Source organism: Cyanistes caeruleus, chromosome 4 (assembly GCF_971803275.1).
Source record: "Cyanistes caeruleus chromosome 4, bCyaCae1.hap1.1, whole genome shotgun sequence".
Taxonomy (NCBI): domain Eukaryota; kingdom Metazoa; phylum Chordata; class Aves; order Passeriformes; family Paridae; genus Cyanistes; species Cyanistes caeruleus.
In genome coordinates this window covers 39,868,397-39,888,453 of record NC_141704.1, presented here as the reverse complement: position 1 = coordinate 39,888,453, position 20,057 = coordinate 39,868,397, and the positions used below count along the sequence as shown (strand labels likewise).

Below are 20,057 nucleotides of genomic sequence, written 5' to 3'. Positions count from 1 at the left end.
ACTACATCTCTTACTGAAAACTCAACAGTAATGCAGCATGGCTTCAAGGAGAGATGTGCTTTATTGGAACAACTAATATATTTGGAAAACACTCAAACAAGCTTTTAGTCAGAAAGCATCCTCTGGGTTTAGATATCACTCTAATCTAACTGATAAATAGAATTTGCTAGCACTTGTTTAAGCACTTTAATTTAGGAAAAGAGTAAGAAAATATTGAAGCAGCATTCAAGAGTTTGCTTTTGTAACAAACTTGCTTTAACAATTTTGAATAACATATGGGTTTTATATATAAATAAATTTAATTTTATAGTCAAGTTTCTACTATACAGCTGCAAGCATGCTGTGCTAAACTTATACTCCAGTTGTATCTAAGAACAAAGGGTAATTCAAGGGCAGTATTTTAACCTTACAATCTTGTTTTCTGACATACTTGATCTGTAGCGTGCTTTATTATGCAACTTCAGATAAACAAAAATAAAATCTTGCAGCCTTCTCTATGAGACACACATTATGAGCTAAACTAAGTATTCCCTTGCTTCTTAGTCCCACAAAAGGTGCAGTCTCAGAATTATTAAAGACCTGTGAATACTAAGAAGTTGAAAAATTTATTTGTACTACTGCATTAAAAAAAAGTTAAACCAGGTGCTTACAGGGTAACAGAGCCACTGAATGATAACTTCGTTAACTTCCATTAAGCTAAATGACTCACAAATGGCATTTAGATCAGTAGTAAATCATCATCTAGGTCAGCAGGAAGCTCATTACAGACTGACAATCCAAGTGACAGAAACACTTTTCTACAAGTGCTATAGTAGTAATTTCCTGTGTGAAAGGCTTGCTGCTGTTCCTGCATTCCTCGGGGGACACTTCTTCTTCAGAGGATGTTACTCTTCCCCAGGAAGAGGAAGGAACCAGTTGTTATTGGATGTGTGGGCTGATAGCTGTCGGGCATTTTCTGCGTGCCGCAGAATCAGCTGTGAGAACTGTGAATACAGCTTGGGTTTCCAGTCAAAGTGGAGGAAAACACTGCTTGAGCAGACAAGGTCAGAGCATACATGTACAGTATCTCAGGAAACAGAGAGAAATAATACCTGGAACTTCCATCCCTCTAGTTCCCAGAAATCTGCTGATGTGCTGAAGGAACAATATACAGACATGGATCAACTTGAAAAGCATTCCTGAAACACAGCTGCCCTGAGTAAGACCCTACACAAAGTAAAATTTTACCACTTTTAAAAGGCCTGTTATCTTCCAAAATATTTGTGTGTGTGTGCATGTGTGCATTTTTTTCCTGTTAGGTCCCTCTCCTAGGCTTCCTGTCCTATAGGAACTCAAGCTCCCTCCATATGTGTTGAGACACTGTTACAGGGTGCATCACCAGTAGTCACTCCATGCCTACTCCAATATGAGTTCACATCCACTGACTTTTTTTTAAGTGATAGCACTAATATGTTTCCTTATTCTAATCACTTCTTTCCAAATATCATTAAAAAAACAATCCACCAATTATTTGATTATAAACTTACTAGGGAGACAGAACAGTGACAGACAAATAAACAGGACAATCTCATAAAGTACATTTCCTCAGGAAAGCTGGCTAAAAATAGCATAGGAAATATTATATTCTTGCACTCTCTAGTGCCCAAATTCAGAACTCAGTCTCCAATAAAAACCTGACTTTCTCTCCAGCTCAAATTCACTCAGAGAATATAATCAAGACCATTAAGGAACATCAGGACATGTATTATTACTTAATTATGTAGAGGCACAACATACTTCCTGTTCTCTCCTTGTAACCCATCAGTTCCATGCTGTGTGAAATAGCATCACCGCAAAACACAAGGACCATTTGGATCATACTCCTCTTTTATTACATGCATTGGGTTCACCTTCAAGCATTTGATCCTTAAGCTTTATTTGATGCTAGTGGTATCAAAGCATACTGCTTTTAAGATTACATACACAAATCTTTTTAAACATGCCTGGACATCTACAGAAGCTCAAAATTCAAGTTTAGAGATTCACTGTTCAATATGCAAAACCCTTCATTTTTTCGGCACTTGTGATACGTCATTTTGTTCATACACATCCCATCTTCTTTAGAAGGCTCTTAGCTGGGCAGCAGAAAAAGCTGTTCTCTACTGCTTCATGGCTATTCCAGATGGATTAGGGGTAGCCTTTGGGGGGAATGAGAGACAGTCCTTCCCTGAACACAGCTGAACACGTTTAGCTACAGAGTTTTGGGGAGAAGGCAGCCTATCCTCTTGCACCAGCCCCTCACACTGTACCTGCCTAGCAAGCAAAGAGTAGAAAGGTCTGCCTAAATTGTACTATGAGCCAAGATTATTGCCTGTCTAAAAGCATGATTGGACAGAGAGGGGGATTTCTTTGCAATGACACAAAAGCACAATTCTTATTTTTTCTCTGCTGCACTGAACAATTCAGACTTCTTCCATTTACAGCATTTATTATGTGTTTGTATAAGACCTAGCATGAGCCATTCAGAGCCTGTTTGAGTTTTTTGGTATGCTCATCTATGAAAAAGGTGCAGACAGCTTTACTTCAAAACTGTGGATACAGAGGATCTCTTCACACTATTTCCTAATTTAATTCTATTTGTCATTGGGAGTTCAGGCAGTTGACTATTCAAATAAGCATTTACTGGTAATCAGAAGAATGGCAGTAAATGAAAAAAGTTCACAGCTATTCAGGGAGTGGCCTTTTTTATTTCTCTGTCTGGGAACAAAGAAGGTAAGGTGATGGAAGAGGCAGGGAACTGTCAATTCTTATCAAAGCCTGTTGGGATTACTCTCCAGTGCAGAGCTCAGTCTAATTGGCAACTGAGTTTTAGACATGGAACACAAGTTGGGCAGTGACTTCAGTCTTGCTTTCAAAGGGAATACTGATGGAACTTTCCTTTGGTAGAGAAAAATGTATATATATCATGTAATGATCAGAGTTTTTGTCTGAGGATATTTAGGAAAGTTGGTATCCAAGAATTACAGAAAGCTGTTGTGCTTTCAAATGATCTATAAAAAACAGCAAAGGTAAGTACTCAGCACAATGAGGTGCTATATGAGCTTTGTTCTACCAGCTGTTCCCTTCTGAATTGGACTTAGGCCCCAGAGGAGATGATGTATAAAATTGCCATTACTTCCTTTATTCCTTTTACCCTCCCCTTAACCTCACTGAAGACAGTTGGCGTTTATTTCCACATAAGGCTGAAGCCAGGAAAGGATGCAATTCAGAAAAAAAATTGAAGTTGCATGGTAAGGAAAATATCAAGTGTTTTAAAAATTAGTTTTTAAGATATAATTTCTATTGTCATCCTCTCCTACTGAATTCTGTAGTTATGTTAAGCCATGCAAGGAAGAGACATTACTCCAAGATCTTTTCAAAGCTGATTTCCATGAGGAAGAATAGTTGACAAAACCTTCAAATATGCAGAAATGGAAGAATAGGTGCTAATTTTTCATTCATTTTCATTCATAACTGCCGTCTTTCCAAATACATGGGGTGTTTTTTGACTGGGGAGATTGGTTGGTTTTTTTGGGGCTTTTTTTTTAAATTCAAAACAAAGGCAGAGAAAATCGTATAAAAAGATACCTAAACCCTGAAACACAAACTGAGAAAGCAATGTGTACAGAACAAATTGAGAGTACAGATACTTCTACTTTTTGCCTCAAGACACCTACTACAAATGCAGTACAGATATACTTTCTATTTTAAAACTTAGTACGCTCTTTTTGCTCCAAACAGAAACAATCCTTATCTTTCCTCACTCAGTAATTAACCCAGTCTTAACTTTGTAGAAGTTGTACTGTGAATGAACAATAAGAATGTCTTGTTTTTAGTGTTAAATGGCACTGGCAGAGAAAGAACAGCAAACATTTCCCAGCCAGGGCAGACATTCTGACTTCCAGATTACAGTACATTGCTTTGCTTCCTCCAAATCCTGTTTACATGAGCAAGGTCAGGGGATGAAACATTAGAGAGCCTCTACAGTGATTTCCTGCTTCTGTCAGTAAAAACTACAGAGGCACCATCAACTTTCCCTTGTTTACAACAGCTTATCACGGACCAGAGGTTACCAGCATATTGCTCTACAGAATTAAAAAGACCCAACCTCCCTCATGACTAAAACTAAAATTGGAGGATGAAACAGAAAGAAGTACTCCCAAAGAGAAACAAAATTTCCAATTTTTCCTTTTCAATAGTTCAGAAAACAAAGGCAATGTTAAGCTTCTTGACACAGAGAGAAGGGGTGGGAGAGAGGCAGAAACGCTTTCAGAGTCTTCAATGAAATAGAAAGGAGAAAAAAACACCACTCCCAGCCCCCAGATTTGACCCAAATTCAGTAAATATTTCCAGAGTGCAAAAGGCCAGAACACACCTAATTTCTAGTAACTGTAACACATGAAGACTCTTAACCATTGAAAAACTCAGGACAAGTTTTACAACTCATTACACAAGTACCAGTTTGTTAGGCATACACAGCTAATTTTTACAGTGCTTTCACTAATACACAGGAGAACTGAATACATGAATCATCAAATCCAAAGCTATTTCCTAACCATAATAATACACAGGAATTCTTAATGGTTTTAAATTGTAGTCCAAAAGAAAGCAACTCCATACTGGAGATTACACAGAAATTTTTCCACAGACACAAGGGTCACACTCCACTGAGTTTACAAAAGTTGCATCAATGTGAACGTTAGATGAGAAAAGATTTTTCACCGTGTTCAAAACTGGCCTTGGTACTAAGCTAGAGCAGAAACTAAAAAGATAAGGTGTTTACAATTCATGCAGTTTAATAATATAAGTGTTTTTAGCAAAATCCCTGTAAGAACATTCATATCAGCATATCTTAGCTTAACCTCTGAAGCAAAAAAAATACAACTAAATTTTTTTTTAAAAAAACAAAAATCACAAAAGCAGGCAATTTAAATGTGGAAGCTGTGATGGATTGTTGGTTTTGATGAAGCAAGAAATTAAAATTCCTTGAAAAGAGGAGGAGGAGTAGGAGGAAGAGATAATACTAGTATTTTCTCAGACAGCTAGAGCTCAAAATAAATGAACTGCTAAGAAAATACCTAAACATGTATTTTAAATTCACAATAAAGAAACAAGACTGTTATATTTTTAATTACTTGTTTTAAAATCTTCTCTAAAATCTAGGCAGATTGTTGTCAAGAATAGATGATGGTGATACTTTGCTATACCCTAATTAACTGGAGTAGTGTGTTCTCTTTTGTGCTTCCTGTTCCCAGACAGACACTGACATCCTGGAGCAAGTAGGGTTGAGAGCAAACAAGATAACAAAGGGGCTGGAATATGTGATGCCAAGAAAAGGCAGAGAACCAGGTTTGTTCTCTGGAAGAAAAGATCTTGCTGCCATCTCAGATATCTAATGGGTAGATAGAAAGAAGACAGACACACACATATATTAGAAGACCACTGTGAATTTAAGGCAACAGACATGTTGGGACATAGGATATTCTAGATATATATTATGAGAAAAAATATTTTCATCAACCAAACACTAGAGCAAGCTGCCCAGAAAGGTGGTGGAATCTCTATTTTTACACATTATTAACAAATTAACTGGACAAGGCTTATAAGAACCCGATGCAAGCTGGCTTTGCTTTAAGGGGAAGGTCAGATGATATTACTCCAGATATCCCTCTTAACCTATACTGTATCCCTTTCATTAACAAATCTTCACAGAAGGAAGGAAAAGAAAATACCTTTCTGCACCGTCATAAATCATCTTAGAGGCAGTTATAGTGGATTTCCCTTAAAGGAGTAGGACAACAATTCCAGCTAAAGAAAAGATTCTCAATAAGAAGAGCACTTCTTATCTCTTCACCTGAACTAGACTGAGACCTACAGAAGTTTTTGACCACTTACTGTGGTAGTTGTTCAACAAAACATTACAAGGTTTTGCATAGACTTACAATCTTCCTGAAGACATTTCAGGGGGCTTTAAGAAACTCACCAGAGATTCTACAAAAGCTTCAGTGCTGTTACTCACCCGAGAGAAAGGCTGTGTTTAAAGAGTCACATTTTCTCCAACTGGCATCTCAAGTATCTGTCTCCTTCAGTATAAACATTAAAGTAAATATGTTGATTAGCTACTTCCAGTGGTCTAGGGACCTGCCTGTTTTGCTAATAACCCTTAAGATCCTGATGTGTTAGATGTGTGATAAATGCATTGAACAAGAATGCATAAAGATATCTAAATGCAGACTGCATTTTTCTCTCTGCTCATATCAGAAGGGCCGAACTCCTTAAGACAGAGCCTTAAAAGAATAAGCAGCTATAGATAGGACGTGTGTAAATTAACCTGAAAATCTGATCCAAAATTTTTGTTATTTGAACAGCATTCTTTCAGTAGAAGTAGTACCAAAAAGCCATGAACAGATTTAAAATGGGTCTTGGAATGTTTGCAGGGAAACAATAATGCACAGTGATAATGTCTTTGACAACCAATAGAAAAAGAGCAACCCATTGGGGCTGGAATCAGGAATATGTATGAGGTAGAATGATGAATTAGACTAGGACTAGAGGATGGCAACCTCAAGTTGGAAAAGGATTAAGAAAAAAAAATACAAACAATGCACAAAAGCAGCATCAATTCAGTTGAGGACAAACTGTATCAAGAGGAAATCTGCCATTGAAGGTGTGATAGAAATAAAGGCTGCATCTGCCCTTTTCTCATTGTTTCTTATGAAGAACACAGGAAGTCTCTATTAGACAGTCTTCATACTTTAGGAAAACTGAGAAAGCTTAAGATAAAAAGGTCCAAGTCACTGAGATCCAGAACCCTCTAGAAACAAGACACAAAGAGTCTAGGTGGCTGGCCTGATTAAGAAACAGGTGGTAATTCCACAAATGACAGAAGCTGGTAATGCAGCAGACAGACATGGGACAGGAAAATGATAGTAAAAGATGAGCTGACATTAGAAAGCAGGGAGAACCAGACTGGTTGGCAAAGCTGGAGAAAGTGTTATTCACTATGAGAGAGGAAGGATTTTATTGGCAATGGAATCATGCAAATGATTCTTGAATTTGTGTGAACAGTGGCAGGGTTAGGGTTAACCAGTGTTGAACAGGACAGCTGCCCTTAAGGCTACAGTCCAAGTAACAAGGTTATAGAAATGCTTCTAGATGGAAAAAGACACAGATGGGGAATGCTGAAATGCAACTGTGGTGAAAATCAATGATAACTGGTAAATAGAGATGCAAGAAAAAAAAAAAATAGTGATTACTGACACAGTCGAAAAGCATCAGTTCTGAAGCAACATTTTTATAATGAAGATTCGTAAAGCCAGACAGACAGCAGTCAAAAAAACGCTGTACCTCTTGGGTCAATGTATTCCTCTGAGTTCTGGGCATAAAGTTTTATAAGCTGCTTTCATATCAAAAGAATTAATCAAAAGATTTGTAGGTATGTAATAAAGAACTACAGTGCAATCATACATTTGAACCCTGTGATGGGCAGAATCAGTAATGAACACAGAGTACTTAAAAGTGATAGGTAGTCAATAAATTATATCTACCACAATCCACTGTCTATGAAGCCGACTAAACAGATGTAAGTCTACAAAGAACCATATTTCCACTGTGAAAACATGACATAATTGACAAGCCTTAAAATATATAACATCATCACCCCTCAAATACAAGTCATTATATGATTATTTGTTTTAAGTAAAGGTTTCTCAACAACCTGTGCATTATGATCTTGAAAGATGATCTTAAGAATTTTATATAGTACTGTCACAACATAGCTTTCATAAAGCATTCATGACAAAACAGAACAGCAGAAACCACACATTTTCCTAAGTATTAACCCTTTTGTAAGTATTAACCCTTCAACCACACAAACTTTTTACAGTAACTAAAATCGCTAAAGACACAATTTGTGCCTTCACAGGAACAGATTCAGAGCTGAAAGAAAAATTCTCAGTTTAACCTAATTCTAGGACAGCATGTCTTTTAGATTTCATACCAGGAGAGCATATTTCTCCTCCCACGAAACTACCGCTAAAACATTGCCTTCCTCTCCTCCCACACGCCATACCAATGTCATATGTAAAGCCAACACTAGAAGACTCTAATCCTATTCCTCTGTCTTAAAATGTATTGCTTTTTTTGGTTTTTTTCCTTCTAGGGAACTATTAAATTACTTAAAAGGAGAAATAATAAAACATCATTTTTAGAATTGTATAAGTGAGACAATGATTCTTTAGGGTTACCATTATTTGCAGATAAAGACAGACTACAAAAAGTGCTTGAGAATAAGCCACAAATTTTAACAGCAATATTTAGATGTACTTAGCATGGGTTTATAAATAGAATTTGCACCTAGTATAGTGGTAAAATTACAGGTATAAAATGAAAGCTTTGCTATTACACCATCTTCTGGTTAGACTTGGGAACTGTGACAGAAAGTTTAAGTTGAGAATTTAGGATATTGAGCTCTGAGCACTCGACAGTTGCTAAAAAAATCTATTTCATTCATATGGACAATAAAAGCACATTTCTGTAACATGTTAGCTATACCCTATCCTTTTTTTTTTTTTTTAAAGGTTACTTACAGGAGTACTGATACGTGAAGATGGTCTAATTTCGACGATAATTGTGTCAGGTGTTTGTTTATCAGGCACATCACAGATAGAGTTGACCTGTTGAAAATGAATTATGTCATTATTTCAGCACCAACACAGAAAAGGAAATAAGACTGAAATAAAAAGTGAGGACACACTTAGCAGCCCAGATCAATTGGTTCCCAATCCCCATTCAAGTTCCTCAAGTTATCCACTACTAACAGACTGTCAATATGCTTACTTCTTCTGTACCAGCTCTGATTGCCAAAATAACTTTGAAAGCACTTCTGTGGAAAACAGGTAGGAAGCAACACTGAAATCTGTGGTAAGTTAACAGATCAAACAAGCGATGTTGCCCATGAAACCACAGGAAAAACTGCTTTATACTAGGACAATGTCAGAGGTTGATTGATCAGATACATCATCACAGTATCTGCAATTTTGCTCTTAATATCTCAGTTACAACTTGCTTATTTTTGGCTATAGAAGTTCATCTATAACTTTATCAATATTTTGCTAATGTCCTTTCCTGAAAGTGAAGCATTAAGAAAGTATCAGAGAATATGAAATTTGAGAAAGCTGCTGCTTTTATCTTATGGCTCCACATAAAGATCAGAATAACCTCCCTATAAAAATCTGTGTGCATATTATTCCTACCATTATATTATCTAGGTGTATCACAGCCTAAGATGTTTGCCCTCTCAGCATGATGCATGGAAGTACTATTCTTATTATTCCATAAGCTGGCAAAATTTACATAAAGATTAGATGACTTGCAAATCACCAAGAAGTCTGATGTAATAAAGAGAAATGAACTTTTCTATTTCCAACTTTTTCTCAGTAATACAGAGAGAGTATTAATTGCAACCACCTCACTGAAAGCAGAAAAAAAAAATCCCAGAACCCTCAAAACTCACACTTGCCTAGTGACAGGATGAAGTTTAGTCACAGAAAGTTTCTTAGCTTCAAGGGTCATTTTATTTTGACTTCTCAAGAAGAAGATCCTACTATTCCACCTGAAGACTGTCAAAGTTCTGGCTCAGCCAGAGCTGCTCACTCAGTAACTGCTTCAGTACTCTTTCCACAGGAAAAAATCCATGATGCTAGGGTCCATAAATTGGTATAAAGGCCTTTAGGTCAAAGACATGTTTGTTAAGTAGCTAGAATACAATCTTATATCTGGAATTAATAGTCAGGGAAGGAGGGCAACAGCATCTTGTACTGCCTGAAGACTTTTCATTCAGTTTATTTAGATTTCCATAAGTTGCAGAAATTTAGGTTACAATTAATAGAAGCAAGATCTCCCTCAGTAACTACAAGTGGAAGATGGACAAAGTTTACCAGCAAGCAAGAAGAAACATTTAAAAACAGCCTGATTATTCAAAGTGATTCTTACACTTTGCAGTGCTTACAAAGCTGGGATGACAAACCTTCCTTAAGGGGAGATTTTAATACTGTTTTTAAGCTTATTCACTTCTCTGAATAGCAGTGCTTAGCTCTTTCTTTTATGCAGTTTCAACAAGCCATTTTTCATCGATGAACTCTTTTTCTGTATTCCAATTACAGGTGCATCAGTCAAGAATGAACAGGGACTCAGGGACAATCAACCCCGAGTCCCTGAAGAGAGGACAATGCATCTGCAGGATTCTGCAGAAGGACTGTAGACACCTCCTACCTATCAGCACTCTAATGTGGAGGAACTACTGCAGTATTATCACTAATAGCTCTTGAAACATCTTCTTTGAGAACCTATATATAACCTTTTTGTTATATATATCAGAGATTTTGTTATATCAGAAATTTTGCAGAATGAGTTAAATTCTTGGTACAGATTGGTAAATAAATACATGGTATTATTAAATGAAAAAAAAAATGCTCTTTTTGTAGAAGTGTCACATCCTGGAGCTAGAATGAAAGTTCCTCTTAGTATTCTTCTGTTCATTGCTTTATCAGTGGTAAGGGGAGGATGAGGAGCAGTGTAAACACTGATTGGCAGGGGAGGAACTATCAAAAGCTATACTAAAAGAATTAAATAAAAAATTATTAAGCAACTAGTCAGAAATAGCATCTAAAAGTGTCTAAAAATGTGCAAAAAATATAGAGGCTGTATCTAAGTCCTTCGTACAAATATTAGTGTTTAATATTGCACTAAAAATGAATGAGGTAATGGAATGCAGCTAAATGTAAAAGTCTCAAATTACTTGACATTTCCTGACAAGGTGATGTAGTTAGCTGTAAAATAACTAATAGCTGTAAAACAATAAATAAGACCAAGGGAAGTCTTAAAGGTAAGTCTTTAAAAGTCTTAACTTTAAGAAACAAGATAGAAAAACCAGAGCACCAAAATGCAAGGCAGGGAGTACTGTCATGTATTACAGGGTTCCAAAAACACTCTTTCAAAGCCTTGTTTTAATTACCTGGTAAACTGATACATAAATATTTTCAATATCATCTTTCAATATCAACTTCTAATATGATAATACAATTATCACATTTTGATCCATAGTACAATAAAATATAGGGAACGTTTCTACAGAATCTTTCACAAACGAGAAAAATAAAGTTAATAAAATTAAAAAAGGAAGTTTTAAATTACTCAAAGTATTTCTTAGGAAAGTGATTTAGCTATAGCTGCTTCTGAAATAATCTCTCCAAACACAGCAAGGGAAAATTAGCTTTCAATTTGGTTAAACACTGTTCTTTGTTCTAGGCTGGGGCACTCACACCAAGCAAGCCATATAATCTTTTTTCTACTGCCACCTAGTGTATATTTCAATTTCCTTCATCTAAGAAAATATTTACAACTGAAATTACACTGAAAATTTTAAGATTAAATTAAATCAACAGAAGCTATTGGTGCACAAGGGAAACTCTATACACCTTAATATGTTTGAATCTCAAAGTTGTTTTGAAAGAAACTAGTTTCTAATCTTCCATTTATTTTAAAGAAGTCTTTAGCACATGAAAGGTCAATTACATACAAACATGACAAATTAAGAAATACAATTCTCACCAAGTCAAATGCAGTTTTTTGTATATTTCACTAAAACTGCATAACTGATTAAACATACTGTTTTCAAATAACTCCACAAGGTCCTTATGTCAGAGACAACAACTGGGGTTTATCTCAGCTAAATTTAGATACTGCTAGACACCTGTATTTGAGCTGGTAATCACCTAAGATTATCTCTACAGTCAACAGGAAAATGTAGGCACCTTCAGAGAGCAAATAATTTACTTATATTTCCAAGTTGTCTGAAAAATTGCAATGATTATAAGCATTAATTCTCTACTTACTCGAATATTCAAGAATCACATTGATCAGTGCAGTTGGAGAACAGGTATAAAGCTTTACAAGTAATAACATGAAATTCAACACTGCATTAAAATTCAGGCTGGGCTGAGAAGAAGACACAACTAATGATTTTCTTGTGAAAGTTAATTATGCCTCAAAAAATAGGTAGGGAGAGAGAAAAAAATAGGGAAGGTATCTGAAACATTACTGGTTTGCTGTATAGCTTTGAAGAGTGAATAAAAAAAAGAATTATCAGAAAAGGCAAAATATACTTAAGCTTAATCTTTCTGCCACTGTCCTGAAGGCAAAACACCAGATGATACCTGGAATTCTTGTGCCAGCTGCTTTATTCAAAAGAACACTTCCAACAGGTGATGTGTGAAAACATTGCAACTGTGCTTCTGATCTCAGCTGAATAAATTCTAAGCCAGATCCATTTTTGTGTATACTATTTCCCCAGAATTGATTTCTGGAATTGCTTTGCCACACTGAGACAAGCAGGGATAGAGAAGCAATAGCTAACCAAAAGCATTTAAAAAATATATAAAAAAAAAAAAAAAAAAGGAAAGGTGTGGAACATTAGGAATTTTAAAAAATAGGTAAAAAAGTAAAAAATTACTTTCCTCTTGAGTTCTGCCTGTACATCTGCTGAACTTTTTGTGTTCTAACACCTTTAATTTTATCCTAAGGCAATCCTTCTTCATTCCTGTTGTAGAGGTGACTAAACTTAACCAGTTGAGCATAACTCAAGGCAATGTATTACAACACATCTCAAGTATTTAGATGACATTGTAGTGGCTTGTAGGAAGCCTTAAGAATTCACTGATACTTTTAAAAATCCCATCTCTGAACTGCCTCCTCTGTCTGCATGTAATTCTTGCATATGTTACCAAGTCTCTTTGAATAGTGTTAACTTCTGTTTAGTTAATATCAATTATCTTACCCTGTTCATATAGAAATATGAAGAGAAAGGAAGAAAACAAGAAAGGAAGTAGGTCTGCATATTATCTGAGGTGTAGATGAGATAAAAGGAAAAAACTGTCATTACAACTGCTGTGCTGTAGTGGAATAGATCACACAGACAGGGGAATCTCCAACCCTCTTCAAGGCCCCCTAACCAGACACAGCTGAACTGATGTACCATTGATAGGAAGAAGAGACGATCTCCAGAAGCTCCCTCTGACATGCCTGTGATTCCATTCCTCCTTTCCCTTATATATGAGAACCATGATGAGCCATTGAAATATGAGGGTGGGATTGCAGTGGAACAGCCTAACATTAGAATTCTCTCTATTGCTTCTGGCATAGAAAGAGGTTGGCATGTGAAAAAAAAAATATTTTAACTGAAAAAGGACAAAAATACTTTTTTCTTTTTTTCTTCTCCAGAGTACAGCATAGCAGGTCTAGACAATATGCTTTTTCTCAGTTACAAGAGGAAATAGTTAAGAAGATGGAACACTGAAAAATTTCATGCACAGTGCCACCTAAGAATTAGTGCACACTAACTGAAGCATGTTACTGCTGGTAGTAACCTGATACCAGTTTTGTCTGGATAAATTATGCTTTTGTCCAATCAGTAAGGTCTGTTCTTCCTCATCACAACAAAAATCACACAATTTTTATTGAGACAGACAGGAGAAGCAATAAAAAAAAAGACATATGGAAATTTGATAATGTCACCTGAACACCATCTCAATTACAATATTATTATATTAATTCTAAAAATTAGCTGCAAAAGCAATTCTAATAACTGTTACTATATTATTTAATTTAAATATATAAAAATGTATTAAAGTAATGAGTTTTGTTGAAACTGTCAGACACTGTTTTGTCTCAAATATATAACATACTTGGTGTTTACTTGAGAGAAGGATATTCTAGTGACAATATGATGTTAATGGAAAACTAGATACAGCAACTCTTGTTAAAAGCCTGAAATCAGGCCAGAAAATAGAACACAAAGAGTCCAAACTTTGCTATGACAAAGCCATAGAGCTCTTTCACTACTACAGAGCAGCCCAGGAGCCTATAAGCTGCAACAAATGCTGCAGAATAAATACAGACATAAGGCTACGTTAAATCTCAAAGCTAACTAACAAATAATTTCTTGACATTCAAGTACTGACTAGCCCCTTCAGTACTCATAATGAGGCTTCCTAGCCTTAGTTTAGCTTTAGCCTGAACTCATTAATGCTTATACAGAGTTTCTCAATTATACAGGACCAGGAACAAGAAAAAAAAAAAAAAATCTGAAAAATTGGTTTAGGGTATATTTACATATTTTCCAGGCATTTAAGCAGCAGAGACATCTGGAAATATTGACCTGAAAAGAAAACAATGTACCCCTGCAGCTATAAGCTACTGTGTTTGTTTAGTTCATGTTATAACTGGGTGCAATTTGAATGGTCTTGAAGCAAAATGTTGCTCCAGCAAGACTGGTTTGAATTTGCTGGCAAATGCTGTGATTGAGTTTGTTCTGGCACTTACCAACTATACTAAAGGCTGGTACCTGTAAACTTAACTTCATTCATTTACCTTACAACAAATATGAAAGTCCAGCACGGAAGTTTGTTTATGAAACTTGTCATACATACAGTCATCCTGTTCTGACCAAAATACTAAGCATTATAAAGCTTCACATCCGACTTGACAATAGAATCAGGCACAAAAGAAATCTTAGTCATAGATTTTATCAGAGTTCCCTTCCTCCAGCAAATATTTTCAATCTCTATACTATTCATTTTCATATATTCATATTGCAAACACAGCCACCCACCCAAAAAAAGGCTCAATATCCCCAAATGTTAATGTTTGAAAACTCTGAGCAAAATGAAACAAATGCCGTGGCAGCAGTATCTACGTTTTCTATGTAGACAACCAGGAAATGGTGAATTTCTATAGTACTCTGATAGCATATTACAGCAATCAGAAAGCTCCTAGATTTATCTCAGATATAGTTCAACACTAAAGCAATCTGGAGACTATCAAAAAAGAAGAAAATACAGAAGCCAGGCAGCTCTGTCAGGGACTATCACATAAACAATGGCCTCATTGAAAGCATAACACTATTTACCTGTTCAGGATATCTTTCAGACTACTTAAACACAGGATTTTTCCTAATACTGACACAGAACATTTGACATTGCACTTAGGTTCCCTAATTTCCAACACTTTTGATGAATGCCAGTGGACAGTTTGACAGTAAAGTAGTTCAAGAATGAAATATCAGGAAATCAGACTACATAGCGATGTAAAACACACTGGTAGCCTAGAAAGTCTTTTAGATAGGTATCAAGATCATCTCACAATACCTAAAGGCCTTGGAAAAAGGAATAGCTTGTGATATCTTTTACTGACTTTCAGTAATAGCATCACTTTGTCCTGCTCATAATGATTTGTTTTTATTAGTATTCTAAAGCTCATTGGAGATTCTGATGCCTTCTGCAACACTTGCAGTGTTATTTCAGAAACCAGATTATAACATATGTTTTGCTTGAATCAGATGTAGGATACACACAGAAGAAACATGAAAGTAATTTCAGCATAAACCTGCCAGCACCAGCTTGCCTAATAATCCTAATGGAGATTCCTAAGTTACAGTTGCTTCCAAAGTATTATATATAACAATTAAAAGCTCACTGGTATACATAAAACATATTTAACTACAAATGTCAGACAGTCAGCCTCTTGTTTCCTAAATCAGACAATTTATTACACTCACCTCAACTGACTTGAGTTTTTTACCATGTAAATGAGATGACCTTGGGTAAATATCAAGAAGATGAGGAGGATCATCAATATGTGTTCTTCTAAAATTGTGTTTGAGAACTTCTTCATAATCCAAAGTATCAAAGTTGGTTTTCCATAGTAATACCTGTAAGAAATCTTTATATCAGTAACTATTTGAAGGCTATTCAGTACTCAAAACATAACTACTCAGTAAAGTCTGTTACTGCTAGTAGATCACTGCATCAAAATGATGCTGCAGTGATGCCTTCTCCTGATCCCTACCGCAACACAGGCACTTCCCCAGAGTAACTTTACTTTAATCCTAAAAGATGTGGTTCATTCTATTAAAAAAATAACCTCTAAAATATGTCTATAATCACAAAACAAACTCATGTCCCACTGAACTGTCCCAAGTTACTTTTCTGCCAGATCAAGGGATCACATACTGTAAAATTTCTGCCCCATATAAAGGCTTGCAGGTCTAACAAGAAAGTTTGAAGGAATAAAAGAAATGAGAGAGTTCTACAGAACTCTGAAACTCTAAAAAAGTGTTTTAGCAACAGGAATCTCTTTCCTGAACTTCATCTAATTATGTTGTAGGTAGAAACAATATGCAAGTCACACAATGACCAAATGCAGAAGGTTGCAGGATATAGAGGTAGTCCAAAGGACTTATGTATCCAGTCTTACGAAGATTCCGAAAAACAAAATCACAACACACAATGTTGCTCTCTCATGTCACAAAATAATTGCATATTTAAGTAATTTAATTAAGTTTACATGACCTGTGAACTACTTCTTACTTTACATACTAAGGGAGAAAAGAAAAGAAAAACGGTATTTTGAGACACTTAGAAGTTACCAAAAGTCCAATGCTGGTATCTACAGCTGCCAGCTACACTAAACAAAGCAAAGAGGGGACTATAATCTGACTTAAAATTACTTCCCTATCCAGCCAATAATATTTTTGACAGATATTAAAAGTAGTTTTCAGGTGTTAATAATTAAGCAAAACAAATCATAAATTTGTTCACAGAAATTTCAAGTGCACTATATCATAGTCTTAATATATTCCTGAATAGCTGCATTACTACAAGTTCATTTCAAGTTCCACATCTTTCATGACACCTTTGAGTCAAAGACCCTGAATATGCACTGGGAGACAGTGCACCAATAAAGGTGAACCCAGACTAACTCAGACATTAGTAACAGTGAAAGAGGGATGCACAGATCCCCTACCTCAACCCTCCTCAGAATCTGCTACTTGCAGGAATGTTAGGTAAGAGTAGTTGATTTCACAGTAGCTCCTGCTTTCTCTCCTTCTTTAGTTGTGTAGGTTCTACAACCTTCCATCATTTAGTCCAGAATAAAGTTACTTACATTTTTTTAGTAGTTTCCCCTTATTTTTTTCAGGCTAATTTTCTGCTAGTTTAGCAGTTTGAAGTGTTTCAACACTTCAATATTTACTGAGTGTAAATAACAGTAAAGGCAGGAGGCAGCTCACCCTTTATCTATCACAGGTGAGATTTTGAGCTGCTCAAGCTCTAAATATGTTTCATTTTGTTCTAAAATTAAAGACTATATCCCTGCAGCTTCATCATTACAGATAAGAAAAAAACTGGTAAGAGTAAAACCAGCATGGAAACATCCACATATGCCTTGAGTACCTCAACTGCAATGCAAAATCACAAAAGCAAATATGCACAACCTTAGAAAGGTGGATATTTCATAAAGAAGTATTTCCCTTCACAGCAAGGCCTTCCTCAGACACAGGTTGTCTCTTCTAGAAAGTAACTGAATTGACAGCATAGACTACTGCTTTCCAAACAAACAGGTATAACCTTACTCTTTCACACAAAAGGTCTTACGTTTTCCATGGCAACAGATTAATGAAATGCCATGTGCACATATAGCCAAAAATGTGAGGAACATGAACTTTACAACACTACACTTTGAGATCTTTTTTGTTTGAGGAAATAAGCAAATAGAAAGAAACAAAAGTATCCAGTGTTTGTTTCAAATATTTAATGTGCTTCTGAACAACCAGAAACTTGATACAAGAAGTAGAAGTACTGGTTTTCCTTCTTTGATGGAAAGGTATGGAAGCATCTGTCAAGTTATATTATTTCAAGACTATTATGTTTTCAAATATGTATGAAGGGAGCAGTCTCCCATAAACTTAGAATGTATCAGCTGCCTCTATCACATGCTGTGAACAGATAATATTTTTTGGGTACTGCATGAGGAGTAGAAGATGATACTTTTACAGCCAGCCTCTGCTCATAAGCATGATGTTGCTGGTGTGGCAGCAGAATTTCTCCGACAAATACACCCTACAATTACAGTAAATCAACAATCACAGTATGTTGACAAGAAGTCCCACAACCATCCTCCTGGCACACCTGGAAGAAGGCTGTGGATGGCTCAGCAAACCAGGATGTTTCGGAAGTACAAATGGACACTGAAGAATACCCAACAGTGATTAACACATTTTAAAACTTAGAAAAGTGAAAGTTGCAGCAAAGTAAGTACTCCTCACCCACCAAAACCCATAAAACAATGAAAAACTTCAACAAACACAGGAAGGCAAATTTTTAAGGGAATTTAAACAGTTATTAGCAGATCTGCTATGACTACTTTTTAAATTCAACATTCAACTAAGGAAGTGCTTCCTGATGAAAGTGGATCTTCCATCTCATATATTCAGCATGAACCCACTATATCAACTGCTGAAAAATACGAGACAGATTTTTACCTACTTTCTCCATGCTGTCATGCCCCATGAGCTCTACAACAGAAAATCAGGGCAGGAAAAAGGCAATGACATGACTGCACTGAACACACATGTCATTCAGGGTGCCCCAAATTCAAAGGAACTTCCAAACAAGACAGGCATTCCCAGGGTGTGTTGGCATTCAGTGGGGAAGCTGTACTAGGCTTAATATTGTAGGTCCTTCATCAGAGCTTCTTAGATTAATCTTCTGTCATGTTACCTAGTGAATGCAGGCACTTTTGTTCCTCTCAAGTTCAGTATAATATACCAACAGTCATAAAACTCAAAATAAAATACTCATGGCAGGTAAGATCAACAATTCAGAATCACATAGGACCAAAGCTGCATTTTGGGATTTAAAATCTTATTTACAACTTTAGCATGGAAAATAAAAGATCATACTAGTAGGTCAAGAAATAATTATCTTTTCCCCATTCTTGGTTGGCTTTTGTAGGTTTTTTTCCCTGTTTGTAAAATTAATATTGGATGATTGATAACATTTCACTTTTCCAATAACTTCAAGTCTTGGAAGTACTTCTTACCTAACACTGTAATAAAGAAAGTTTTTTTATATCCCAAGACCATCTCTGCCACTAGCTGAAATTTATTTCAAGCTCCACAAAACAGAACATAGCCATGAATTATGGTAAACTCAAAAGATTTTAATTTCAACAGCATACCTTTTTATATCTACACTGAGCTTTTAACCTTTTGTAACAGGAAACATTGAAAAAGACAACTAATATTAAAGAATATTTCAGACTGAAAGTTTAAATCTTGTCCGATAAAAATTCTTTATTTTTGGAAAATTTATAGACCTAATAGAGATGATTCCAAGCTTCATCGTATTTGTTCTTAATTATGAGATTTATTACAGCAGATGGAAATATTAATTATAAGATTTACTGTTTAACTTCTTTTTAAAATGCTCAAATGACTCTTCTTCCCTGTATAAAATCCAGTACTTTACTGTTTCACCAAAGTAAACTAGTAGAAATAACACAAGAGTTTTTCTCCCCAATTCTAGCCAAGGTTTTCCCAGTAATACAACTTCATACCTACAGTTAGAGTGTAAAAACTTTAAAAGCAGTGAAAACCTAACAAAGCAGCTAAACCTTAATATTAATTGCAATACAACTACTTCGTTGACACTGAATTGCAATGCTTTAAATATTTTTAGTTAAAAATCATCCCTTTCTTTTAATATGCAAAACAGAAGTGGCTAGTCTTCTCATCATAACATCCAGTGGAAAGTCTATACAACACACTACTAGACAGAATGCATGTAAGCATGTGAGTAATTAGTATGTTACTGTGACAAACTATATTTAACTCCCACCCACTGGAACAAACATTAAGACGTTTCATTTAAGGAGGCAGTACCACAAACCTGAGTATCCACTCCACCTGAGGCAAATTTTTCACCACCTTTTGAAAAAGCCACACAAAGTACAGCTCCCTGGAAAAAAATCCAGCATACAGTAAAATTAGGGTATTACTGTAAGCATGGTATTTTAGTACAAAAAGAAAAACACCGATGCCATTACCTAATATAATAGATTTTTCAATTTTAATAAAACAAGGAACAATTTTACTGTAGTGAAATTTCTGCAAAACTTGAATGAAAAGGTAACATTGCGCGTTT

General features: G+C 35.7%; 1 protein-coding gene across 2 annotated transcripts in view; it reads right to left on the bottom strand.

Annotated features, from left to right (window-relative positions):
* POC1B (POC1 centriolar protein B) overlaps positions 1–20,057 on the bottom strand; it is a 57,561-nt gene that overhangs the window by 16,118 nt on the left and 21,386 nt on the right. For both annotated transcript variants that reach the window (XM_086887785.1, XM_023939258.2), the window contains 3 exons: positions 19,803–19,871; positions 15,632–15,784; positions 8,607–8,693 (listed from right to left, as the gene is read on the bottom strand). In XM_086887785.1, coding sequence (XP_086743911.1) covers positions 8,607–8,693; positions 15,632–15,784; positions 19,803–19,871 — 309 coding nt within the window. The remainder of the gene's footprint in view (positions 1–8,606; positions 8,694–15,631; positions 15,785–19,802; positions 19,872–20,057) is intronic.